This window comes from Mercenaria mercenaria, chromosome 2 (genome assembly GCF_021730395.1).
Source record: "Mercenaria mercenaria strain notata chromosome 2, MADL_Memer_1, whole genome shotgun sequence".
NCBI lineage: Eukaryota > Metazoa > Mollusca > Bivalvia > Venerida > Veneridae > Mercenaria > Mercenaria mercenaria.
The window spans coordinates 78291203-78318825 of record NC_069362.1 but is presented as its reverse complement, the minus strand read 5'-3'; the positions used below and the strand labels follow the sequence as shown (position 1 = coordinate 78318825).

General features: G+C 34.6%; 2 protein-coding genes across 2 annotated transcripts in view; one reads left to right on the top strand and one right to left on the bottom strand.

Annotated features, from left to right (window-relative positions):
* Positions 1-21642, top strand: part of LOC123564383 (U4/U6.U5 tri-snRNP-associated protein 2-like) — a 31853-nt gene extending 10211 nt beyond the window's left edge. The window contains exons 6-13 of the mRNA XM_045357925.2: positions 773-998; positions 5389-5534; positions 12796-12936; positions 16213-16341; positions 17406-17467; positions 17980-18121; positions 18630-18716; positions 20937-21642. Coding sequence (XP_045213860.2) covers positions 773-998; positions 5389-5534; positions 12796-12936; positions 16213-16341; positions 17406-17467; positions 17980-18121; positions 18630-18716; positions 20937-21092 — 1089 coding nt within the window. The 3' untranslated portion in view covers positions 21093-21642. The remainder of the gene's footprint in view (positions 1-772; positions 999-5388; positions 5535-12795; positions 12937-16212; positions 16342-17405; positions 17468-17979; positions 18122-18629; positions 18717-20936) is intronic.
* Positions 5913-12067, bottom strand: LOC123564384 (solute carrier family 46 member 3-like). The gene has a single exon (XM_045357928.2). The coding sequence runs from the start codon at positions 9697-9699 to the stop codon at positions 8251-8253; it is 1449 nt and encodes a 482-aa protein (XP_045213863.2). The 5' UTR covers positions 9700-12067; the 3' UTR covers positions 5913-8250.
* Positions 21643-27623: the final 5981 nt, after the last annotated feature.

Below are 27623 nucleotides of genomic sequence, written 5' to 3'. Positions count from 1 at the left end.
CAAAGCGCCCTGCCGTTTTTAATAGCGCCCTGTGCCTTATTGAGTCCAGCAAAAATATGCCTTACTGATAAAATGCCCCATGTGTCCTGTTTATTGTCCTCTCCCGCTGAGAGAGCTGCTTCCATTATGCAATATACAACATCACTTTATTACACCTGTCATCAATCTTCAGGGTCACTTCCGTATACACACGTGACTGCCTTTTCGATCAAACCAATTAAGCGAATCGCGATAATTTCCATGTGTCAAGCTAGACATCGTGAGGGCGGGACTGCGCACGTGCTACTCTTCTCTCAGCTTGTAAGGTCGATAATTAACTCAAAATATTTACGGGATCTTTTTTGGGCATCACTTTAGTAATTATCGTTATTAGAGACAATTAAAACTTTTAATTTAGCAGTCATTATCTAGACTTTGAAAATGCGTCAGTGCTTTTCGCAAATGTTACAAACAAATAACACCATTAAACTTTGATAATATTTGAATGCAAGTAAAGAACCCCAAAACATTTTGTTCTTGACTCTTCACTGATTGATTAACAAAAGTTCATACGAAATCATCTGCTGCAACATGGTTGTCCATTCTAAAGAAAAAGAAACATATTGAACCACAAAAAAAACTATATACAAAACTGCAAGAACCTCTAGTTTAACAGTGAATACATACATAAATTTGCCTTATCTGCCCATTGATTCAAAGTCTTGTACTTGATTTACTGAGGTAATCCTGTGTGCCAGCATGTTGGAAACTAACTTTTATTTCTCTGTCCTAGGCTCTGTCACATGTGTCTCCATTGAGAAACTACTTTCTGCAAGAGGAGAGTTATAAAGGGATCAAAAGACCACCTGGGGACCAGATGTTTTTGGTGGTTCAGAGATTTGGGGAGTTGTTACGGAAACTGTGGAATCCACGTAACTTCAAGGCCCATGTTAGTCCACATGAAATGTTACAGGCTGTTGTGCTGTGTAGTAAGAAAAGATTCCAGATCACACATCAAGGTAATCATGTGTATATATGCAGTAAAGGAGATGATTCTTGTAGTGGCGATAACCAGTAAATTGAAATATGTGTTTATTTATGATGCAGCCGAGCACAGAGTGCTCGTGGTTGAATTTTTAGGATTGTTGGATGTCAGTCACCTGTCTTCCTATTTGTAATTTCTTAAAGAATATCTCCTAACGACCATGTCAGGTTCAACCAATCTACACAGGAATTTTCACTGGTTGGTCCACTTTCATAGTATATCAGATCTAGGTCATCCATGCAGAATTCTTTTTGCCAAGTCAACCGAAAGGAAAGGGTTTAATATCTTCTCATGAACTGCTGACCTAGATTCAAAATATTACCACAGTAATGTTCCTTTGTTGACCCTATACCAAATTCCTTCAAGCCATGATGATTTGTTAAAAAAACATGGTCTTCTGTTGGTGGGCTATTTTTAGCTCACCATAGCATGAAGTGCTCAGGGTGAGCTTTTGTGATCACTCACCGTAGATCCACATTTCTCTTCAGATAACATTTCCTCTGAAATTACTGGTCAGAATTGAACAAACAAAACTTGGTCTGTAGTATCCTAGCATGGTCCTTTATCAAGTTTGTTTGATTGTTTGAGTTTGACTGCTTTCAGGGGCTGCCAAAGGTAAAAACAGAAAAACCTTTAAGTGACTTCTCCTTAGGAAACGTTTGATGGATCTTCAACAATCTTGTTGTGTAGCATTATTATAAGGTCCTCTAGCAAAAATTTGCTGGCCAAGTTATAGAATAATTTCACACAAAATGCCACAGATTTCTGCACTCGACTAAACTCAAGTTTTTTTGTTGTTTTTTTTTTTTGTAAACATGGCTGCTAGGAGATAGGCCTAGATTTCTCCATATGACTATATGGAAAAATCAGAAATCTTCCCTTCTGAAAACACTAGCTGGATTTTCTCATGGCCACTTGATGGATTTTACTAAACATGGTCTTTAGCAATTCCTGGCTCACCCAGGCGAAACAAAAGTTGTAGCCAACACTTCAGCCAAATAGAAGAAGTTGGAGCCATTTTTCCAACATTGTAGCCAACACTGTAGCCATGAAGGCTTTGTTGTAAACACCACAATTCATATAAAACCAAGTAAATGTAAGATTAAACTCTCTTTTATTCAATTAATCAATAGCACATACTATATTCACAGTAAAATCTGAAATATAGAAAGCACATAAATAACAGCACTGGCATTAAATAGCACATTTCAAACAAGTTCAATATTTATATACATACAGTGGTTTACAGTGAAACAAGTCTAATATTCTCCTGGATTTAAATAGTACATTTCATACAAGTTCAATATTTATACATACAGTGGGTAACAGTGTTACTAGTTCAATATTCTCCTGTTCCTCTTCATTGCCCATACACTGAATGCTCTGGAAAATTCAAACTGTTCCATGTCAGGGCCATTTATGGCAAGAAACATCAGTCTGTCCAAAGATTGAGACGTTCTGCTGACTAAAACCCCTCTCACAATCTACAGTAGACACAGAGGCCCCAAGTAATCTCTCTGCTGCTTCAGCAGTGGCAGGGTACAAGTCTCTGTTGTGGATTGCAAGGTTACAAACTGACAATATGTCAGAAATGGACTTATTGCCACCTTCTATAGATTTTTGTTTGAATTTCAGGAAGTTTTTTAATTCAAATTTTGTTCCCTCAAAACCAAAAGACGTCAAATAGTCAATAATAATGTCAAGATCAGTTTCCAAAGATTCTAATTGAACAAGTGGGTTAAAAAAAATTGCTGAGGGCAGTCAAAATAGCGGAATCATTGTTGTCTGCAAACTGGTAATTTAAACTTTTCACAACATTATTTACAAATTGATTTCAGACTTTGGCAGCATCAGTCCTCTGACTCCCCCCACCCCCTCCCCTATCCCTAATTGTATGTGATCCAAATTCAAATGTATAAAGCCCAGCTGAGGTTCAGCTGGTACAGCATCCATGAATTGTTTCAAATTTTTCCCGGTCAGACTATCCCTGATCTTTTCCAATGTTTCAGTCGTAGTTGAGAGTAGAAGTGTCACCTCCGAATAGTTAAGGTTTTTCTTCAGATAACTTCTAGAAAGTGTTGCCAGTGGTAGACAGTCAGCCATGAAGTGACTAACATATAGAAACTTGAAGCTGGTAATTGGCTTATACAGACTAAGAGCCTTTCCAGAAGTTTCCTGAAGAAAAACAGATACTAGACTGGAATAATTGGTCAAGATACCATCTACTGACCCCTCAAAACTCAACCAGCGAGTGTGAAACATCTCTTTGCATTTTTTTGATTGCACGTCAAGGACACTTTGGATTGCTGACAGAGTTGCTGTGTTCCTAGGAGAGTTCCTAAAGAACTTATAGACTGAATTAAGTATCTCTTGGTACTTCACCAAGTATGGAATGGTGTCGGCTCCTGTACGACAACTCAGTGCCAATTGATGCGCAATACAATGAGTTGCCAAGACCCCAGGGACTGTGTCCTTCAACCTTTTTTCAACCCCAGACTTATGTCCTGTCATTACAGAAACACAATCAGTGCTTACACCACTTATGTTACATTTATGTTTATAGATTTATTTTGTAACAATTCAACAACCTTTGTGTAAATGCTCTCTGCATCTGCTCTATACAGTTCATTGAGTCCTAGAAAGAATGTTTCTGGTTTAACAGCACCACATGTGTCTATTGTTAATACACTTATGTATATTACAAGATTTTGCTTCACAGAAATGTCTGTACTCTTGTCTATCATGATACTGTGTTTTTTTTTTATTTTGTCACTTTACTTAAAATATCATCTTTTATCACAGTCATAATACTATCTTGAAAATCTTCTATACTGATGTTGCGTTGATACGTTGTATGGCCATCTACCTTCAGTTCAGTCAGCTTTGTTACACCCTGAAAGAAGAAAAAATTAAAAATTATAATAGATATAAATATTGTTAACTATAAAATATTCTTAACCAGATTAATATAAATGATACTGTTATAACATTATTTCCTCAAATAATATAGCACTAATTTATTTTTTATTGAATTGATTTTTAAATCAAATTTGTAAACAAATATTTGAAACCAAAACTTACTTGTTTGATACAGAGATTGTTAAGATCTGGAACAATGAAACTCGGAAGGTGCTGCTTAGTAGTAAAGTAAACATTTTTCATGACTGCTGTCACCGCCTCTTCACTCTTACTAGCTGCTTTTATGACTGCAGTCTCTACGGCTTTCCACTGTTTTGAAACGTCCACGGCATCTTTATGATCTGAAAAAATAATGTAAATAATATGTTATTAGTACATGTACATAGACATATGTTGACAAACATTTAATAAGATTCATTTATTAATCTATGATTGAATTAAGTCTGGTGAATAAAATATTGTTTTCCATTAATAACAACTAAAATATATTTTGATCATATTCATATTTTGTCATTACCTTCAATGCCCTTTGCATGTTTTCCAACGTTGTCTTGTTTCAAAGTACCACACCCGGACTTTTCTGACATTTTATACATAGAGTGCAGTACATCAACTGCTTATTACTATCATATTTGAGCCAAGGAAAATCAATCAGCCATTTATCTTTGAAAGCACTACTGTCAACCTCCTCGATTTTTTTATTTTTTTGGTGCAGGCGAACAGCCCAAATCATTCTCTAGACGTCTTTTGCCAGACGTGGTGAATCATTGATTGTGTTCAAAACCAATTTATTCGAGATATTTATACTGTTGGGTACATTTAATTACCATAACTGTGAGATCATCAACTTATGCAATTAGACAAACTTTCACTTACCAACATAATATGAGGTCTCCATTTTGAATTCAAAATGGGTGCCAAAATAATTATGATCGAAAATGTTACCAGTGGATTTTGAGAGACTGAGTGTTTAAACTTTCAAGAAATACAATTTCGTAAAGTATTACAAAAAGTTATAAATTCATATTATTTTTTTTAACAATTCGCCATTAACTTCTGTCTGTTATGTGTTGCCAGAGTTAAAAGTAGATTTGTTTTAAACAACTTTTCATGAACGACTAGATAGGTATTCACCAAACTTGGTCAGTATCATCCTGACATGGACCTCTAAAGTTTGTTTTATTGGTTCTATTTGACTGAATTTAGGCACCACCAGAGCTAAACTAGAAAAAAAAAACATTGTAAGCAACTTCTCATTAACTGTTGATGAATCTTCACAAACATGCTCTGACACGTCCTTGGATATACCTTGCTTTGTCCAATGTTTACACTTTTCTCCATTCAGAGACTACAAGAGTGGCTATTTAAAGTTGACAAAAATGTATTTGTTTATTTATAAATTAATTGTTGTTAAAACTAAACTTGATTTTAATTTGTTTTTCAAGGTGATGCCCTGGAGTTCATGTCATGGTTTCTGAATGCTCTGCATGGTGCCCTGAATGGTACAAAGAAACTCAGCAGCTCTGTCATAAATAAGACATTCAGAGGCAAGATGAAGGTCTACTCTAGGAAAGTTCCTCCTCTTGAAATGGTAAGTCTTCAACACATAATGTACGTTGTAGAATTAGATTGGGTAAAATTTGTGATAATTACTTTAGATCAGAGCAACAGGAGAATTCAAAACTTGTGAGTAATTTGAAGCATTAATTTTAATACAGTAAATAACAACAAAGTGCTAATTGTTGATAACACAAATATCCTAGAGTCATTAGTTTTGACGCCCTTAAGCAGTCTAACATGTATTTCATTAGTAATATAGATAAATTAAACCAATAAATAGTGTTGTTATAAACTATGGCACGTCTCCCTTTATTTTATTCTTGTTTTGTGAATTTTGTGGGCAAAAAGGCGTCAATATTTGTATTATTGCTGACTGACCATCGAGGCATCCATATTTTTAAGGCTCATGAGAAATGACGCCTTTTGATTGGCTGGCTCTCTTAACCAAAACTTCACTTTTCTGGAGCCTATATGGCCAAAATTATATTTGGCTGGTATAATTCTATGTGAATGCAGTCGAGACCTGAAACTTAAAAGGACAATAAACAAATTAATATTAATCTTTTTAAGTGACCTTTTTACTATTTCTTTGTAAAATGTGATCTTTTTTTATTCACTTTACATATTGTTAATAGCAGTCATTCATTATCAAAACAGTGAGAACACAAAAATATATAACCCTTTCTAACAGCTCAAACTTTGGTACTTTCAGTGAAAACATATTAGAAACATGACCTTCTTTATTTACAAGATTTGCCAAAGAGCAGCAAAACCATATTCAATTAAATTAATTTAATGTTTTCAAATGATACAAGGTGTATAGCCTACAGGAGAGTGAAAATTCTAAACTTTATTCCAAATTTCAGTCAAAGAACTGTCTTGCGACTTTGAAAAATAGCTGGGGGAAAGAGAAAACCAAGATCTGAATTCCTGACCAGTTGCTTCTGTAAGAATTAGGTTTTTAAAGGATTGGAGATTTTTGCATTATTAAAAAGACATAAAAATACACCAAAGTACGAAAAAATAATATAATCTTACTGTAAATCTGTTGAATGCATTAATGTTTTATTTGAGCAAGGTAAAATATTGCCTGCTTTGCAAACGTGTGTAATTTGGCATCATAAAAGGTCACTTATACCTATTTAACAGCAAAATAAATAAGGGCGTCAAAACTCATGAGCGTCAAAACAGATGATCGAAGGATAAGTCTGATGTTAATCAGATCTTGAATGAAAGAAATGTGAAAATTACTCAGTGTGCAGTAATTAAGGTGAAGACGATAAGGTTAGTGTTGAAAATTCAAGAAAATGCATCTTAATTTTAGTTTTTATTTTCAAAGATTGATGGATGCCTACTTCATAGGTGCCATAATTTTTCAGCTGTCTTGGATTTTCAAAAACAAGACAAATGGAGCATATGGGGCTTAATCTTAGATTGTCATATTAAAAAAAAAAAGAAATTATAAACCTACAGCTCACTGCTTTACTTATCACTTCTAAATCTGTATCTACATCATAATTTGGTAAAGTTTTTGTATGTAAGCTGGTATTTCAGTAACCAGTAATAGGAATTGATTGAAACTTCACACACTTCATAGAGTATTGAGAACTTTGTCTTGGTGGTTTAGGTGAAATTATCTTGTACATATTTTGCTTGGATTGTAGAGAAAGTGCTAACAATGATAAAAAAGATGGATGACATTGTTCAGGTAGAATATGTCTTCAGGCAGTGCTTAATGTGAAAATACAACATTAAAAAGTAATGGGATCAAAACATGCTATTAAAGTTACTCTTAATATAAGATTTCAATATGTATGTAGAAGCTGTATAATAACGTGTTATGAAATCATTTAAGTATTGGCTAGACTTTGTGTAATTACGAATTTGAGAATGGTGTAAGTTTATTCACATTATGCAGTTTTATTCCAACAAGATTAGAAAAAAACATACAAAGACATTCTTCAGCAAGAAAACACGATGAAAAATTTATTACATCAGTGTCATGTAACAGTTTGCAAGATGATTATAAGATGGAGAAATATTTTAAAGAAAATTTAGTATGTAATACATTTCTTAGTGCTGCCAGATTTCATTTTTCCAAATTTGATGATACTTTTCATATGCCTGCCCTATTTGAAAAAAAAAGGGAAATATTTTGCTCTTGTCCGACCATCAAAATTTTCAGTTTCTGAGTCTACATTGTAAATCAGAATGTATAAGGGCTACAGCTTTCAAACTTTTCGTGATGACATAGCACTACTTGAGGAGGATCCTTAGAGTTTTGAGGGTCAGTAGGTCAAAGGTCAAGTTCACATTGCCCTGGGGTCTGAAAATGTATTCCAGGCACTAAGTCAGAAAGTGTAATTAGTACAGCTTTCAAACTTTACAAACTTTTCTCTTCCTTCCTTTTAATACATCCTTTCCCCTTCCCACCTCTTTCCACTCCCTACTCTCTCTCACTCTCTCCCTCTCTCTCTCTCTTTCTCTGCTCTCTGTCTTGGGTTAAAAAGTAAAATAAAATATAAAATAAAACAAAGATTTAATTTATTTTACTACTTTCAGTTTCTCAATATATTCTTTTCAAAAATTGAGTTGCTGAGTCAGCTATTTTAATGCCTGCTTAACTGTTCTGTTCCACTCTGCTTGCAAATGGGCATGCTATGCCCTGTTAGGCGGATATCTTGTTTATTGCTCAGTGCTGCCATGTAAAGACAAAATTATATCCTTTTTTTTGGAAACAGCTTCATTCAGACATTCGTATTGTGCACAGAATTATATGTTTGAATTTTTGGTTTTATTAAATGATAAGGCTTAACACAGCAGTAGGCGATCAGCAGTGTAAAATCTATCATACTGAAACATGCTAACACTAGGAAAACAAATCCATTCATGAACGAGAAAGTGACAGCGTATATTCCATTTTCTAAATATGACGAGATTATGCTACAGATGACTTCAATTAATGCCATACTTGCAAATAGGGCACCTTGTGTGGTATTGTCCGTCATGGTTGACATCAGTGCACGTATCATTGGAATCATGAGAAATGACAACATTCCCGCCACTGGTACCATGTATATCATCAAGTTAGTCATAGCAAAGGCTTCTACAATATATGAGGCAGCATTTGATAGAGTACTCATTGTGCAAATGGCCTGATTTGACATAAATCTTTGAAAGACAATTAAGATAAAAAGTCCTACAACACCTTTTGATGCGTGCCTGACCATTAAATATACACCAATTTGAGAAGGCCCCCAACAGAACGGCTGACCTAGAAAGTATAGAGTTTCAAGTGTTGATCTATTCATGTCACTAAGTTCTGCAAACATAAAGCACAGCAGCAACAGTATATAGCATGATCTCATTCCCTTGAACTCTGTACTGTAATAAAATTCTGTTGATCTTTTCAGTGTTGCCAACAGGGATTTTGATTTCTGTTGGCATTTCTCATTTAAACTCTCTGGCACTAAGAAAGCAAATGTGAAAAATCCAGTAAATGCAATAAAAGCAGAAATGACACCAGTGTATAAATATTCAATTTTCCACGTATCTATGAAATATCCAGATAATATACTTGATAAGACAGATTTTACAACAAGAACGACTTCTATAACTACTATTCCTCGCACTCGCCGATTGTCACCAGTTGTTATATCTGCAATATATGAAAACACTGTGCTGTAAAGTGCATAACTAGAGCCAGTTAAGCCATCCAAACCGTAGGCTGCGACAACAAATAGAAATGATAATTTGAAATATATAATGACAGGCAATAAACAGTATCTTGTTAACATTCCTAATGATGTTATCACAAATAGAAATCTTCTGCCACGTGCATCTGTTATACTTGGAAGTATCATGTTAGCAAATATCATTGGTACATGATGAGCCGTGTTATACATGGCCAGCCACATCGCAGACTTCTGTTGAACTATCTTGTAGTGTTTGTAATTCTCATCAGAATGATTAGTGTCGCTACACGCTGAAAAATTGTGAACTGAAGACATATTTGGAAATTTGTCTGTACGAATCGTATATTGTGTCCATTCATTGACTACATATGTATGAATATCCCCTCCAAGAGAAAGGAGGAAAACAGCAGGGATTATTGTTGCGTATTTCAGTGGAATAGAGTTGTCTTTCTTAGTGATTTTGTCAGTCTGCTGTATCAAACTCTTCTCTTCTGGAGACATGTTTCATATCCTTTATATAAAATCCAAAACTTGATATTAAAATGTCAGAAACTTTACAGTATATGTGTTGAATGCAAGTTTAACCAAATTAAATGTTTATCTTGTTCTCATTAGATGATATGTATTATCTTTTGTAATTACAAGATAACATTTATTTATCCATTGTAAAAACGTGTTTAGCCTGATTTTTCTAAAGTTCTTTCCAAAAGTTATATACCCTCCATTGATCATGTTAAGCCTATGCCTTTTGGAATATCTGTCTGAAGGCTTCCCAGTGGCCTTTCTTGGAAATGCATTTTTTGAGCATGAAAAGTTAAGTATTTGGGGGTTTAAAAATGCTTGTTGGTGATTTTCTTCAGTTTTTCCTTGCTTGGGTCTCCCTCCACGATAATATTGAAAATTTCCATAATTTATACCCAATCTAATGTTAAATTTGATTTAAATCTACATGAATGCCCTATTTAAATATCCTGTTGACCGTGGATATCTGAATGTACCTGTACTTCTCAAATAAAAGTCATCTCTATACTTATGGATTACCCTGTAGAAGATAACACACTTTGATAAATTTGATAACACATTCAATGTGAGGTCCAGATTTTGACTGAATGATACCCTAAATTAATATCATCAGTTGTTAGCATCCTTGTTAGAAATTTTTCAAGTTTGTTCATAAACCCCACTTGATTGCTTTTAGAAAAAAAAGCTTCTTTTTTTTTCATACAAATGGTTCTACTGATGTTCACCAAACTTGGTCAGAAGCACAGTCACATGTATATTTCTTGAAATTAATCATACTGTTTAACTTGACTGTACCTACTGGTCACTAAGCTCAAAGTTGAAAATCCTTCAAGCAACTTCTCGCACACTATGTAATGAGAAATTAAAGCAAAGAAAAACATATCAAGGTCCTCTTCAGGTGCATTCCCAATTTGTTTAAAATTCATATTGTCTTGTATTCTTTACATTAGACTTAATACTTTAAAGTCCCGTAAAGCTTCTAGTTTTATGTTAAAAACAGATTAAGCAAGTGTCCAAATAGAGAGCATACATAATGGCATGGTTAGAATAGCACTACTATCAATATTTGACATGATCTTACATGAGCAGTGTCATAATTGGAGGTTATCAAAAACAATGCACTCAATAATCACTTGCCCTCACTGATGTGGGTTCCAGCCTCACTGGCTGTGTTGAATTCTTCATGTGAGGAACCATCCAGCTGACTTACAGAAGGCCGTTGGTTCAACCCAGGTGCCCGCTTGTGATGAAATAAAGCATTAAGGGGCACCTGGGGTCTTCCTCCACCATCAAAGCTGGAAAGTCACCATATGGCTTATAACTGTGTTGGTGTGACCTTAACCTTTAGCCTGCTGCCGGCATATGTGTCTGCCTTTGCGACCAGTGTAGACCAAGATCAGCCTGCACTTATGTGCAGGCTGATCATGGTCTGCACTGTTCGCTATTCAGTTAGTAAATTTTCAGTGAACACCCCTTTGAATAATTATAGGTTATTAGCTTTGTATCGGGAAATATGCACGAGTTCTTCAGCGGAAATATTGCGCGACTTTAGGAGCGCAGTATTCTTCCGCTGAAGAACAAGTGCATATTTCCCGATGCAAAGATAATAACCTTTTTATTACATACGCATCTACACGTATACACGTATAAGTATTATGTAATTATCATAAATATGTTCAACAGCCTGAATAGGATTGACTATACTGAACGAAATAGAAAAAATAGTGCACAGCACATACTGAATTACGTCACGCACCCGATATGAAATTCAGGCGTCATTGTATGGAAGAATATTGACGCTTCCGGTACCAGTGTAACTTAACGGGGAATAGAAACGAGTATGTAATAATAAATGGTACTGCCTAAATTGAATGACAGACCAGTTCATTTTAGAAATTTAGCAGGGTAAAGGTTAAACCAAACCAAAGAATAATACTTTCATACTTATTGAACCAAATATTCAAACCTCAGACAAAAAATTAAATCATTTTGTGTTCATAACAAAAAATATGGCAGCTACCTCATAAACAAAATCATTATGAGCCTTTAATGTTAGGTGTAAGTTTATAATGCAGAAATGGATTTTATCTCTTAGAGACTATTTGAAGAATTTTGAGAGCTATTAAAACAAAATCACTTAGGTGGCACCCTCTGTGTCACATCTACATTAAAGTTCTGCAGTTATATCTTAGTATCCATTGCTTGCATTGTATTGAAACTTCATAAAAGGCTACCTAGTAATCAAACCTACTGAAAAAAAAAATCTTAATCAAATTATATCCCTTTTTGAACTTAGAAAATTTGGTTAAAGTTAATTGTTGAGCTGTATCTCAGTAACCACTATATGTATTTGCTTGAAACTTCACACAATGCTTCCCAGTCATGAAACCTACTGTAGTAACAAAGCTAGATTATTATTGATTGCACTTAATTCAAATTATGGCCCCTGTTTAGATCTAGAAAATTCTTTTTAAGTTTTATATGCAACTAAATATTGAGATGCATATCAGTAACATTTTATATTGGACTGACACTTCACATAATGCTTTCCAGTCATCAGACTTACTGAAAAAACTAAGTTAGATTACTCTTGGTTAAATTCAGATAATATTATGGCCCTTTTTTACTTAGAAAATTTGAGTAAAGTTTTTGCTTGCACCGTGAAGCTGTATCTCAGTAACAGCTGTGTTTGTTGGTGGAAATTTAACATACCGGTAAGCCATCCTTCTCATCAAATGTACTGTCATATCCAAGTCAAACTCTTATTAGAAATTAATTAAAATTACTGCCCTTGTTTGACATAGAAAATTTGGTTGACATTTTGCATGCAAGTTGTTATCATTGCCATAGTAAAAATTAACTCTTGTTTATTTTTCCTTAATTAATGCATGAGGTTGAAGAAGTTGTGTTACATGTGTTTGGTTGTCAATTAACAGAGCATGAAAAGGAGGACCTGTTTTGCATGTATTTTGATTGTGTTCTGATACAGCATGAGAAGCAGTTGTATTTAGATTGTTTTTACTGAGCATAAGAAACAGAAGTTATGTTACATGTCTTTTTATTGTTTTTTGATAGGCTGAGCATGAGAAGCAGAAGTTGTTGCTAACAGAGGAGTACCAAGAAACGATGGATGAGATCCCCTGGTTATATCTGACATGTGACCTCCCACCACAACCACTGTATCCTGATGAACTGCAGGAAAATATCATCCCACAAGTAAGTTTAAATTTTTACTTGGTTCTGTATAATCAGGGTTGCCACTTACCTTGAAAAGTCAGGGAAAAATGATTTTTTTTCAAGGTCATTGAATTGTCAGGGAAATCTTGATAATGGTCAGTGAAAAATGAAATTTTAGAAAAGTCAGGGAAAAATGAAATTCTGGGTCAATGTCTAAAATGTTCAGTGGCTATGGCAGTCTTCAAGCAGTAATTATAAGTATTTCCAAACACATTTTGTGAGGGGTGTGTTTATAGTCAAGTCAAGTCGGGTCAGTTATTGTCATTGACATTAATCATCATTCTAACACTATCTGCAGCAATTGGTATATGAACATATAGCGAAATCGCCTATACATGAATCTAAGATAAAATATGGTTGGCTGTTACATTTCACCCCCTATGGTTGTGGCATAAGAGATTCTACTTCAGTTCCATTACATACAAATTATTTCAGGGCCAAACGGTTGAAAACAGCATCTCAAAAACATAAATATGATAAAATGTCATACTGACTTATGTGTAGGACCGTAAAACACGTTTCAATCTCTACAAGCGAATTCAATTAACTTAATTAAGATTCAGCGATGACGTCATAAATGTATGACATAAAGTATGATGTCATAATGATGTGACGTCATCTTAAGTTTAGCTCGTAACTTGTAACACATGGTCAACTCGCCTAATTTGATGATTCTCTTCATAATTAGTTTGCGAGCTGTTAGATTACTAAATTGTAAATACTTCTCAAAATTCTGATAAAAAGAAACAAATATCTATACGTTCCATTGGCTATGCAACTCTTTCTAACCATAGGGGATAAATTGTAACAGCATATGACCCGAATGACGTATTACGCTGAAAATGTAGTACTGTAAAATGCGAATTATTTGCATTGTTAGAATCGAAATAATAAATATGTTCCAATAATTTTATCAATTATTCTAACACGATCCGCAGCAATTGCTATATAAACATATAGCGAAATCGCCTATACATGAATCTACGATAAAATATGGTTGGCTGTTACATTTCACCCCCCTATGATTGTAACATAAGAGATTCTTCTTCAGTTCCATTACATACGAATTATTTCAGGGCCAAACGGTTGAAAATAGCATTTCAAAAACATAAATATAATAAAAAGTCATAATGACTTATATGTAGGTCCATAAAACACGTTCCTATCTCTACGAGCGAATTTAATTAGCTTAATTATGATTCAGCGGTGACGTCATAAATGTATGACATAAAAGTATGACGTCATAATGATGTGACGTCATATAAAAGATAAGCTCGTCACTCGTAACACAGGGTTAACTCGCCTAACTTGATGATTATGTTCATAATTAGTTTGCGAGATGTTAGATTACTAATTTATGAATACTTCTCAAAATTCTGATAAAAAAGAAACAAATATCTATACGTTCCATTGGCTATGCAACACTCTCTAACCATAGGGGGGAAATTGTAACAGCATATGACCCGAATGACATATTACGCTGAAAATGTAGTACTGTAAAATGCGAATTATATGCGTTGTTAGAATCGAAATAATAAATATGTTCCAATAATTTTATCAATTAATAAAACATGAGCAGTCGTTTGGATGCGAATAATTAAATCGCATTTAATTATTACGCATCCAAACTCCTGCCCATATTTTATTAACTGATAAAATAAAGGAACAGATTTATTATTTCTTAATTATAATGTTTACATTCATATATTTATAATGTTTACATTCGTATATTTTGGTATTTGTTGATAGTTTGTTCTATCTGAAACAAAGTAAGTATAAAAGGGTGGATTGGACGTCTGAAGGGGAGGAGGAGGCCGAAAAAATAGAGTGGTATTGGTCAGTGAAAAGTATGGTTAAGTCAGGAAAAGGTCAGGGAATTTCATTTTTTCAGCTAAGTGGCAACCCTGATAATATATGAGGTAATAAATATAGAGCCTCTCAAATTCTTTATAATGTTGCTGGTTCAAACTTTGTGACAGTGGAATGTTCATGTGAAAAAACAGTGGCTGTCAGATTAAAAGGTTGGTGGTTCTAAGCAGATTTCTGCCGCTTCAACTTGAAAGTTGCTGTTAAATATTCATATATTAGACTAGCTGCTGCTGGTATCACTGTCAATTTAAAACATGTACCAACAGAAAGAAAGAAAAAGTTAAATTGTGCTCTTGCCTTATCATGCAATAATAGAGAAGAGTGTATGCTGATGGATGCAGTCATAATGGCATCCAGGATAGAAATAAATGTTGGTACAATGTAGAAACAAACCTTTATTTTGTTAAAGTAAGTCTTGGATAATGATTATACCCCTAGATACAAAGTATGTGGGGGCTATATTGGAGTCATGCTTGTACGTTGGTTTGTATGACCGTCCATTGTGTCTGCTCCTTTTTAACTGCAGGGAAGATTTTCATACAACTAGCATCAATAGTTTACCCCATTGAGACAGCATACAGAGGTCACAGCTCAGGTCACAAGGTCCAAGGTCAATGTGACATGGAGGTCAACAGGTCAAATAGCTTAAATTAGGTTTAATAGCTTTTTCTTGTAAACTGCTTGGAAGATCATAAAACTGGCAGTAATTATTTACCTCATCAAGTCAATGTGCAGAGTGCACAACCCGCATTACTAGGTCCGAGGTCAAGGTCACACTTGGAAGTCAAAGGGAAAGTAGTTTAACTTCATGACTGCTCCGTATCATCTTAACTGCATGACAGGTTTTCATAAAACTTGCATTAATTGATTACCTCATCAAGATGATGTGTCGAGCATATGACCTGTATCACTACATCAAGATCACACTTAGAGGTCAAAAATCAAATAGTTTAATTCATGTCTGCTTCATATCTTCCTAAACGTTGGAAGGATTTTCATAAAACTGGCATTTTTCGTTAACCTCATCCATACAACAAGTGAAATGAACAACTCTGGTCATAAGGTTCATGGTCAAAGTCATATACTTAATAGTTCAAAGATTGAATAGCTTGAATTTATGTCTGCCATATATCTTAACCACGGGACGGATTTTCATAAAACTAGCTTTAGTAGTTAACCTCATCTGCAAGACGTACAGAGTGTACAATCCAGGTCACTAGCTCCTAAATCAAGGTCACATTTTAAGGTCAAAGATCATGATCACAACATTTTACTTCCCATTTATCAAAGCGGCATCTTGGAGTATTAATCGCCTTTATGATAATTCTAATTTATGATTTGTCTGCTTAATATTCATTGCTTTTAGATATTTTCTTTTATTTGTAGGTGCCATTTCACACAATTCTAGCCAAGTTTAATGGTACTTTTGAGAAGGAATATAAAACTTACAAAGATTCAACATTAAAAAGATTTGAGTTGACCAGGTTACCACCGTACATCATTGTTTATGTGAAGGTAAGTAAGTTTCCTGTCTTGATAGATTCCTTATGGAGGAGATAGGGTGTTGGCTAGTGGTGATACTGTTACTTCAGGGGCGCAAAAATTCCTCTCCTCTGCCAATATTGACGAGTAAAAACATGCTGAGCACGAGTGTAAATTTCTGTTTTGTGTCCTGCAGGACAAGTGCATTTTTGCGGAAGGAATCAGTAATGCAATTAATGTAACAAGCAGACCATCCTGGCTGAAATGATCATGCAACGCTGCCATAATGTCATAGTTTTTTGGCTGTTTATTACCGATTCTTCATGTATCATGCAACCAAAATAAAACAGAAAGCGAGTCGATAATTCTAGGTACCTGTTTGTTTCTGTATCATAAAACAGACTGTGCGTTGGTTTCATCATGGTTATTTGCAGTATTTAATACACTAGATATGTATCTGTGTCGTTTACAAAAAAATGATAGACATGCATAAATTGCAGGACATTGGAACTCTGTTGCAGGACGAGTAACAGTTGTAAGTCACTGGTCCTACAGGACCAGTTTTGACCACTGAATTTGTTGATCTTTCTGATTATAAGCCAAAGATTTTAGTGATTTAAATATCACCAGAATGTAACTATCTTGTAAAATGTACAAGTGTTCAGTGTCCAATGCCTATACTGGTATATGTTACAGCATTTTATGAATTTGCTTTAGACAAGGCTATTCGTAGTCTCAACAAAATGGGTCAAGATTTTTTTACTAGGGAAAGATATGTTAAATCATTTGCACATTTGATGCTTCTATTAAGGTAGTTACAGCAATAATTGGAAGTGTATGTATTCAACACGAAGGAAGGGGCATTACTCTTTCAGCGTTTCTCATTTTATGTGTATCTTTGTAAAAGCAATTCTTTCTGTAGATCTCTACATGAATTTCCTAAGAGAATGGTGAAAAACTTAGGTACTTAGGTATATTATGCACATGCTTGTTCAGTTTGATTACACTTCTCATGTGGATAAACATACTCTTAGACTTAGGTATTTATATGTTGATAAGTACATGGTGATTTATGGAAATACATTTGATTCTTTCAGAGATTTACAAAGAACTTCTTTGTTCAGGAGAAGAATCCTACCATAGTTAACTTTCCAATCAAGTAAGTTGAGTCTGATGAGATGAATAGTCATAAATGTGAATAAAGACTGAGATATATAGTCATAAAAGAGAGTGAAATCTGTGTGTAATATGGTCATAAATGTGAAGTCTGTGAGACGTATAGTCATAAATGAGAATAACGTCTGTGAGATGTATGATCATAGATGAGAATGAAGTCTGAGATATAAAGTCATAAATGAGATAGAAGTCTGTGAGATATATGGTCATAACTGAGAAAAGACTCTGAGACTTAGCCATCAGTGGGAATAAAGCCTGGGAGATGTATTTACTAAATAAGAAAAGTCTGTTAGATTTACAGTAAAAAATGAGAATAAAGTCTCTGAGACGTCAAGTCATCAGTTGGAATAAAGTCTAAGAGAATAAAAAAAAAATCTTTAAAAATTATGCATAAATGAGAATAAGATAGAGAAGCATAAAAAATATACAAAAGAACTTGGACCAGATCTTCACTTCAAGGGAAATAACTGACAAGAAATTTGGGTTACTTTGCAGAAACATAGATTTTGGAGATTTGTTGTCACCTGAGATACGAGCATTGCACAAATTCACAACCTATGATCTGATGGCTAATATAATCCATGATGGAGCTCCAGGACCGGGAAAGGGTACATATAGAGCTCACATACTGCATAAGGCAAGTTTTATGATATTGATACTTTCCATGTAATAACACTGTGGTTTTTATAAACTTGATCATTATCTCTTGATATATTCTGAGGCAAGCATTGAGTTTTGTCATCATTGTAAAAATGCCTTTCTTCTTAAATCGTATCAGTGATAATATACTTGTCTGTTAGTGAGTAATATCACTTTCTGTTCTTAACTGGCCACAGGGAATAGTTGACATAAGGTTTAAAACCTCTCTGAAATCTACACTCTGTCTAAAATGAGTATGTTTAACTGAATCCTGTTCTTACAAGTATATTAGGACTATGAAGGATTAAATCTCAATTTTTCAAAATTTCAGGGTACATTTAGAAAAATGAGTGAAAACAAAAGTAATATTGTACTTACTGGAGCTAATAAGATTTATTCTACAGTATTATGCATACAGTATCTAGCCATAACTTTCTGTTACCAGCATGTTATACTACCTAATGTAAAAGAGAATATTTTATTTATATGTACACTTTATACATCAGGGTTCAGGAAAATGGTATGAGTTGCAAGATCTACATGTAGCCGACATTCTGCCACAGATGATCACATTGTCAGAGAGTTATATACAGGTAATCTGTACAATTGATAACTCTTTTCTAATCAGTTTATTAACATAAGACATTAAATGTGTGTTAACATTTCTGACATAATTGACTTTTTCAATAATGTTATCCTGGCATGATGAGTCTGTATTTATTATGTTAAATTTAAGCTAGATTATGTTCAATCACAATGTCTGGCTTTACTAGCATAAACAACTCTAAAATCATTCCTTTAGATGATGCAAAAGTTAGAAGTTTTATGCAAATGCGGATTTTTCCATAAAGACTGCACTATTTTTTTGAAAGAATAAAATATTAAGCTTGATAATTGGAAAAATTTTCCTAACCCTGTAGGATTAAATTGTTTTTATTGTACTTTAATGAAGCTGATTTAACTTAAACAGAAGGGCATGTATTAGTGTTACCACGATAATGAAAACAGACACTCCTTTAGAACAATGAGATAGATTATTGTGTCTCCTGACCTTGTTGAAGATAAAACACTTCAAACTGAAGTAGGCACTTCTACAGTAAAAACAAATGATACTTTAAGTCATTAATATCTTTTGGATAATATACAAAGATTTTCATTCCTGATCTGAACGAAGTTTTTCGGCACTTGTGATAAGGTATTAAGATGGGCACCAGGACTCCTCCAATCATGTCATGGGAATTTTGCTGGTATGTGCCAAACATTGAAGTATTTAAAGATATACTAGACACAAATTTGTTTCATATTTGAAAATATGAACTTTTACTTTTGTGTAAACATAGGATTAAAGATGTCCATTGAAGTACATTTTAAGATATTAACTTTAAATGTAGAAAAATTCTCGTGCAATGAACCTGATTTCACTATGTTTATAAACAAACTGTGTTACAGTTAATTTTATGCATAACAGTTATTTGTTCAAAAACTTCTAGTTTTTAGCATGACTATTCAAAGAATAGGGAAGCTATCCTACTCGCCCTGGCGTCGGCGTGAGCGTTAGTGTGAGCGTCACACAAATGTTAAAGTTTGTGTACCACCCCAAATATTTTCAAAGTCCATTGAGATATTGCTTTCATATTTTGCATACTTGTTTACCATCATGACCCCGGTCTGTAAAAAGGAGGAGGCAACTCTATCAAGCATTTTTACTGAATTATGGCCCCTTTTCGACTTAGAATAAATGTTAAAATTTGCGTACCACCCAAAATATTTTCAAAGTCCATTGAGATATTGCTTTCATATTTTGCATACTTGTTTACCATCATGACCCCAGTCTGTAAAAAGGAGGAGGCAACTCTATCAAGCAATTTGACTGAATTATGGCCCCTTTTTGACTTAGAATATGCTTATTGTAATGTTAAAGTTTTACTCATTGCTTATATTATACTATCAAGCACTGAGAATAGTCAAGCGCACTGTCCACTGACAGCTCTTGTTATGCCCCTGGCATTTACTGATGTGGTAGGCATAAAGTGATTGTCCTGTCCGTCCGTTCATTCGAGCTCACATTTGCATACTTAGGTGGCTATAGGAACAATAGGTAACTGCACTTTTTCTTTGATGTCATTCATTCCGTAAGGCTTTTATGTGGCTATTTTTCTCTTACGTGGCTAAAAGAACAATAGAGAGAACAAAAGAGTAGCCACATAAGTATCCATATGTAGGAACTTCCGTTCATCTGTCCGTACGAGGTTAACCAAATGGGACCGTTTTGTCTAGCATCAATACCCCTTACTAGAATGACTTGATACTAATGCAGATGTAACCTGTGACCATTCCTCATCTTCAGACATCACCTGACCTCAGTTTGACCTTGACCTTGAACTTGACCTCGTTTTGGACTTAGGTTGCTTTGTATCGACAAGGATGCCACTTGGGGCATCAAGCGTTTATTGAATGCAGCTCCTTGTTTTTTTTTATTAGTGCAGGTTTATGCTTTGCTTAGTTATACATGTATTAGGTGCTTACCATTTTAAGCCTAACACTTAGTACTGTTTATACACACAAACATGTTAATTAATTGTCCATATTTTCATATCTAATATATCTTCATTTGATGAGGATTTTCTACATTTAAAGATAAAATATTTTAGTTAAGGACTTTTTGGACAACTTTAAATCAAGCTGTTACATAACAGCACATCCAGGGCATAAAAAAGCTTGAATGCATGAAAAAATGGTTTTAAATAATATGTTTGTTGTTTGAATTTTTATATAATCATCTTTAAATAATATAACAAATTATTGATTTGTAGATCTTTGAGCTGAGAACAGATATCCCAAACCCAGCATTTGCTAAAGAAAAAACAGCTGGTACCCAGCAGTCTGGAAACAGCTCAAACTCGGCAGAGAAACAGACCGGTGCAAATAATGGACGCCAGCAACCAGTAGACATGGACTTGAGCAGTTGAAAAACCAGGTTTATGTTGCTGTGTACCAGTGCAGGATTGAAGTACATAAATTTTCACTGAAGCAGATTCTACAGTGCAAAGATGAAACAAGCAAAATCTATGACTTTTATGCAAAATAGTAAGGAACAGATGTTATCAAATCACGTGGTCCAACTTAGAAAGAGCAGGAACTATTGTATAACCTATGTAGGTTAACAGCTGGAAAGTGAAAATTGTGTCTTTTCAAGTAACCTGATTATTTTAGGGCAACTTCTTATATGTGTTTCTGATGAGAAGCTCTGTGTAAACTGTAGTACAGTGTGAACAGGGATTGCTACATAAATGGCAGCGTGGTATCAACTGAGGCCTGTTTTGTAAATACTTAACAGAAAGTAATGGACACAGACAGAATAATAAAAAAGAGGCCTAAAGCTGACATTTGTGGGAAATAGAAAAAACAGCATAGTAACATTTTTGTTAAAGAGTTATTATAGAATGCAAGTTATATTAAAGCATCATCAGATGTGACAATGTATGAAGAAAATGACCAAATAAAATGAAAGAAAGCATATCATTTTTTGTTTCTTTCTTTTGTGTTTGAAAAGCAAAATGATGGACTGTTAAAAAAAAAGTGAGAATTAGTTTGCTCACCTGAGTTTTTAGGATTGTTATGTCCTTTTTCTTCCACACCTGGTTTGTTTACACTCTAGCATCTATACTTTTTAAGCAGTCTTAATCAGACTTTGACACAATTTATTTGGCTGTAAGATTTTTGGTTAAGTTGAAAGTTTAAAAAGCAATGGCCCTTGATTTATGTAACTGGCAACTAGCAAAGCTAGGAGCTCAGAACAACCAACAACACCTGTGAGCTACAAGGAGAAAGTCACCATCATCAAGGCGTGAATGAGACCAAGGATAGAGGAAGATGCTTTTCATCTCCTTGATTGGTCGGAACAAGTGGTGCTGGTCCGGCTTCACTCAGGGGCACAAGCTGAATGCTCACATGTACAAGTAATACAGACTGGTACCATTACCAACCCGTCCATGTGATGAAGATCGGACTACAGAATATATTCTCCAGAAATGCAAAAGGCATGACCAAGAGCAACCTGCGACTTGGCTAATAGATACCTCAATCTACCAGAAACTGTATAGAGGCATTTAGGATCTGTGGCAAACCACAAGTGAGGCTTCTGGTCTGACAGTGTAGGGAAAAAGAAGAAGAATAAAAAAGACATATTTTACCATCTGCTGTCTTTATTTCTTCACAATCCTGATTATATTAGGACAGAATATGTATTACCTTAAATCACAAGTCCAGATTGATTATTGGCTACTGTAACACTGGAGTAGAAGGTCCAACATGTATTCTTGATTGGTCCGAATGTGACAGATTTTACTCTGTTTACACTCTAGCAACTTCATTTCTTTGCCAATCCTTTTGATACTTGGATAAAATGTTTATACCAATTACATCATAGTCAAGTTTGATCACTGGGCCAGATAGAAATATAGTAGTTCCAGATTTATATACCCTTGATTTATCCAGTAACACCACATTGCAATATGCTTACACTCTAGCAAGTCTGTAGCCAATCTGAATAATATTTATTATACCAATTAAATGTCAGTCAAGTTTGATTGTGAGTCAAATCGGGTCAGGTAGGCTTCAGTTGATCAAAACATTTAAAGATCCTGCAATTTACCATTAAATTTTTTTCACATTATTTCTTTTGACAGAATGTGTTTTTCCCATATAACCTTGTTCAAGTTGTATTATAGGATAGGTAGGACAAATTCATATAAGAGTTACATAACCTTGATCTAGTAAGAAGTGCTTTTTCTTAACTTCATTTATTCACCAATGTTGATTTTCAATGTGTTTGCCTATGTGACCAATGTCAAAGTATTGATGAGATTAGACTGAGTTACCTGCTTTTGATTTAGCAATAATTGCCACATTTCAGTGTTACTCTAAATATAATAATATATACAGCAAACTTGGGATGTGAATTCATATCTAGAAGATTTGAATGAGATGTTACTCAAGTTGACTCTGCAATATTGAGCTTGTTAGAAAAAATGAGTAATATAAGGTCATTGTAGCCCTCATATTTATATTAGTAATTTTCCGTTTAGTATTCTAGATGTAGAAATATTTAAATCAAGACATGAAATCCAAAATGAGGTCATAGAAGGAAAGAAGTCATAGCTCGGTTGTTATAGAGAGCTTGTATACTTATATTATATTTGCAAGAGATTACACAGGCTAAGTAATATTGGTAATGAATACTTTTAAAGGTGTATGTACTTCCTGGTTTGTGAACAAAATTGCTATTTTTTCAGAACATCTTAAAATGTATAAAGCAGTAACATAAGTTTTGTATAAAATTTTGAGAAATTTTTTTGGCAGTTTCTTATAGCCATAAATAAAAATTGCCCCCTCCCAATCCAAATATTTTTTTTGGAGCTGGGGAACACTTTGATTTACAGGTGTCAATTGTCTTGTTTGTCTGGATGGTATTTTGCTAATCTCAAAAAGTATTTGACCTAGTGTCATCAAACATTAAGATTGTTATTCAGCATGTGAAATTGTGCACTTTGGAATAACTGTGATTTCACTTGGTAAGAACAGAATTATGGTCCAGAAAGTCAAAAAACCCGTATGAAGGGCCTAAAGGTTTGTGTCTCTGGTATCTCAAAATGTATTTGACTTGGAGTGCATGACACTTTTTAGGATACCTGGGTATTTGTTTTGGATTTCACTGGCCAGGCTTGAGATATGGCCTTTGACCTTTTCAAGTTGCAAATATATCAGAATGTATGTGATCTGGAGCCAGGAAACTTCATTGAAATGTTATTCAGCATGTTAAATTTTATTTTGGATTTAACCCCTGCCCACCCTAATCCCTTCCATCTCCCCCCTTTCTACCCTAATCCCTTCCATCTCCCCCTCCCCACCCAAAACTCCCACCAAAAATGGGGAAATAAATAAATAGATAAAAAAAAGTTGTTTTTTTTTTATTCTTTCAGTTTCTTTGATTTTGTGTTTCTTGATGTTTTATAGTTTCCATACCACAAAAAAAAACTGTTAAGAATTAGGTGGTCCAGACAGTAAATTACATTACAACTGAATTAATGCATTTGAATTTGATTACAGTACAATGAAAATGACAGAAGAAATTCACTTAAAAAACATCTCAAGTTCCATAACGCTTAGGTGCTATGCATAATTACATGATTAGGAAAGCACTACTTTGAATTTTGCATATGAACTTATATTTTAAGTAAGAGCCATAAAGGGAGGTCATAATATAAACAATGGATTCAATAATATTTTCTACTATGTTAATTAATATTCAAACCTTTTGAAAATATATTAGAAAACAATTATGGAAAATAGGATTTAACAAGAAATAGACATATTTCATGATCATAGCAAGAAAAGCAGCAGCCAAATTATAAACAGACATTAAGAGCCTTTAACTTTGGTTATGTGAATTAAAAACTGCAGCATATAACATTTAAATTGATCACAATCATGACAGCATACTGTCAGCATGAAAGGTTTGAAAATTGGTATGACAGCCAAGATTCTGAATACAAACTTTTTTGAATCTGATACAGCAAAATTTCTACATTTTTTTCCATTTGATTAGCTCATAGTAGAATTTCAGTATGGCATGTTTAGTTTGAAGTCCTAGTAGCATTGCTGCACCATCTAATCACTTTGTTAAGTTCCTGAATACAGTAGACCTGGTAATGAACAACAAATGTCAAAGGAAAATCAGTACATCTATTTCTTTATAGTGATGTGATGTTACATAAAGCTTGTCAAATATGTACGTTTTTGTGTCCTGAATGACCCGACAAATAAATGAAGTTTATTGCAGGTTTTATTAGATTTATTTTTAAATCTGTGCACAACAAAATTCATTTCAAGAGTTCATACAGATTGAAAAGTTCATTCAGATTGAACTAAAGCATTTGTCAGTTTTATAGATCAGCTACTTGAGTATGTAGGACTTGAGGCCATGGGACAATCAATAAATATAAATATGTTTGTATAAGCTCCAATATTAAATTGATTTTAATTTGAAATTGTACAAACTTGTGATAAGTTGAGTTACACCGCCAACTAGAGGTATAATATACTTGTGTTGACGTAGATAGGCAAGATATCGCCGTGTAGTACCAAATAGGTCCTTATCATGATAATTTCACAAACTTAAATTGAAATATCAAGTGTTTGATTTATTTTATGAGATAAGTTTTTATTTATGAAGATAATATTTTTTTATCTTGTAAAGAAATATCAAGACGACTTTTAGCTTACGTGATCAAGCTGTCTAGGAAAAAATTATTTACATTTTGTTTTAGTTTAATAAAATCTGTTTTTAGCTCACCTGAGCCAAAGGCTCATGGTGAGCTTTTGTGAACGCTCGATGTCTGTCGTCAATCCACCAACAATTTCTGAAAAATCTTCAAAACCACTTGGCAGATTTACACCAAACTTCACAGGAAGGTCCTTTCAAAATTGTGCAAAGAATTGAATTCCACACAGAACTCTGGTTTCCAGGGCAACCGAAAGGAAAAAGTTAAAAAAATCCTTCTTTTCCAAAACCGCAAGGCGCAAAGCCTCGATATTTGGCATGTGACATCATCTAATGGTCCTCTATGAAGATTGTTCATAGATTTGCCCCTGGGGTGAAAAGAAAAAAAACTTGTCTAAAACTGCAAGGCCTATGCTTTTGATATTTGGTATGTTGCATTGCATAGTGGTCCTCTACCAAAATTGTTCAAGTTATTACCTTGGGGTGAAAAGAGTCCCCGCCCGGGGGTCCCAAGTTTTACATAGACTTATATAGGAAACAACTTTGAAAATCTTCTTGTCTGAAACTGCAAGGCCTATGCTTTTGATATTTGGTATGTTGCATTGCCTAGTGGTCCTCTACCAAATTGTTCAAATTATGCCCCTGGGAAGAAAAAGAGGCCCTGCTCTGGGGGTCCCAAGTTTTACATAGACTTACATTGGAAAAAACTTTAAAAAACTTCTTGTCTGAAGGTTCTAGGTTTTGGCCTTTGATATTTGGTATGTAGCATTGCCTAGTGGTTCTCTTACAAGATTGTTCAAACTATGCATCTGGGGTGAAAAAAGGCCCGGCCCCCGGGGTCACTTGTTTTACATAGAGCAAAAAGCCCTTATAACTTAGCAATGCTTGAGCTTAGGGCTTATAAACTAATAGAGTGGTTGACACTTTGTAAACTTTAAAAGATCTTCATGTTTGATATTGTTATATCACATAATTCCCCAATGTCTTACCTCACCTCTACCCCCCTTCCCCCCCCCCCCCCCCCCCCCGCTCATAGTAACAATGAAAATTAGTGCAGCAAGATGCTTAACTCTACCTGCAGTATTTTCAATAGTAATGCCCTGTTTTAACTTAGAAATTTTAGTGAGTATAATACCATGTTTTTAATCATAAAAGATAATTTGAGCCACGCCATGAGAAAACCAGCATAGTGGGTTTGTGACCAACATGGATCCAGGTCAGCCTGCGCATCCACGCAATCTGGTCTGGATCCATGCTGTTCGCTTTCAAAGCCTATTGCAATTAGAGAAACCATTAGTGAACAGCATGGATCCTGACCAGACTGCATGGATGCGCAGGCTGGTCTGGATCCATGCTGGTCGCAAAGCCACTATGTTGGTTTTCTCATGGCGTGGCTCATATTTTGATCAAATTCTGTACTCTACTTCCACATAATGATACATTGTTACAACATCAAGTCACATATCTCTTGCATGAATTCAAACAAAATTATACCCATTATTGGACAATCTAGGTTGAAGTTTTGCATACATTGCTCCAGCCAAAATCAATGCAGATTTGATTTGAAACTATATACAAGTTCTTGAGGGGCGTAAAACATGGTGAAAGTTGCATGTCCCATAACTCTGAATTGTATTTTGGCAAAGGTATACCCCTTTTTGGACTTGGAAAATGCAGGTTAAAGTTTTGCATGGAAATTATTATCCCCAGAACTAATGCAAATATTTGGCTGAAACTTCACAAAGATGTTGGGTGCAATTGAACAAGATCACATCATAATGTCCCAAAAATCTTACAAGAATTCGGACAATATACTTATTCTTAGGTAGAATATCCATTTTACTGACAAGTCTTCGAAAAGTTGAGAGTGTAAAGTTTTGTAATGCCCCAGGTATCCAGTCACAGTAGACATATAGTGATGAAACTGTCACTTGTGCACAAGACTCCTATGATTTCTATGCATATTGCAGGGGCTTTCATGTAGTTTATGAACGGACGTATTGTGTTATGACGCCGGTGTCTAACACATTTCACCACATCGAGACGACGTGCACACGGCATGTTCTGGATGGCTCTCTTCAAGGTCAAGGTCACACTTAGGGGTCAAAGATCATATGACTTTGTTTTGTGTCAACTCTGTAACTCTTGAACTGCTCGAAGGATTTCAAAGAAACGAGGCACAAATGTTGACCGCATCAAGACGACGTGCAGAGCGCAT

Coding starts and splice junctions, on each gene's coding strand:
- LOC123564384 (XM_045357928.2), bottom strand. CDS start 9,699: ATGTCTCCAGAAGAGAAGAGTTTGATACAGCAGACTGACAAAATCACT.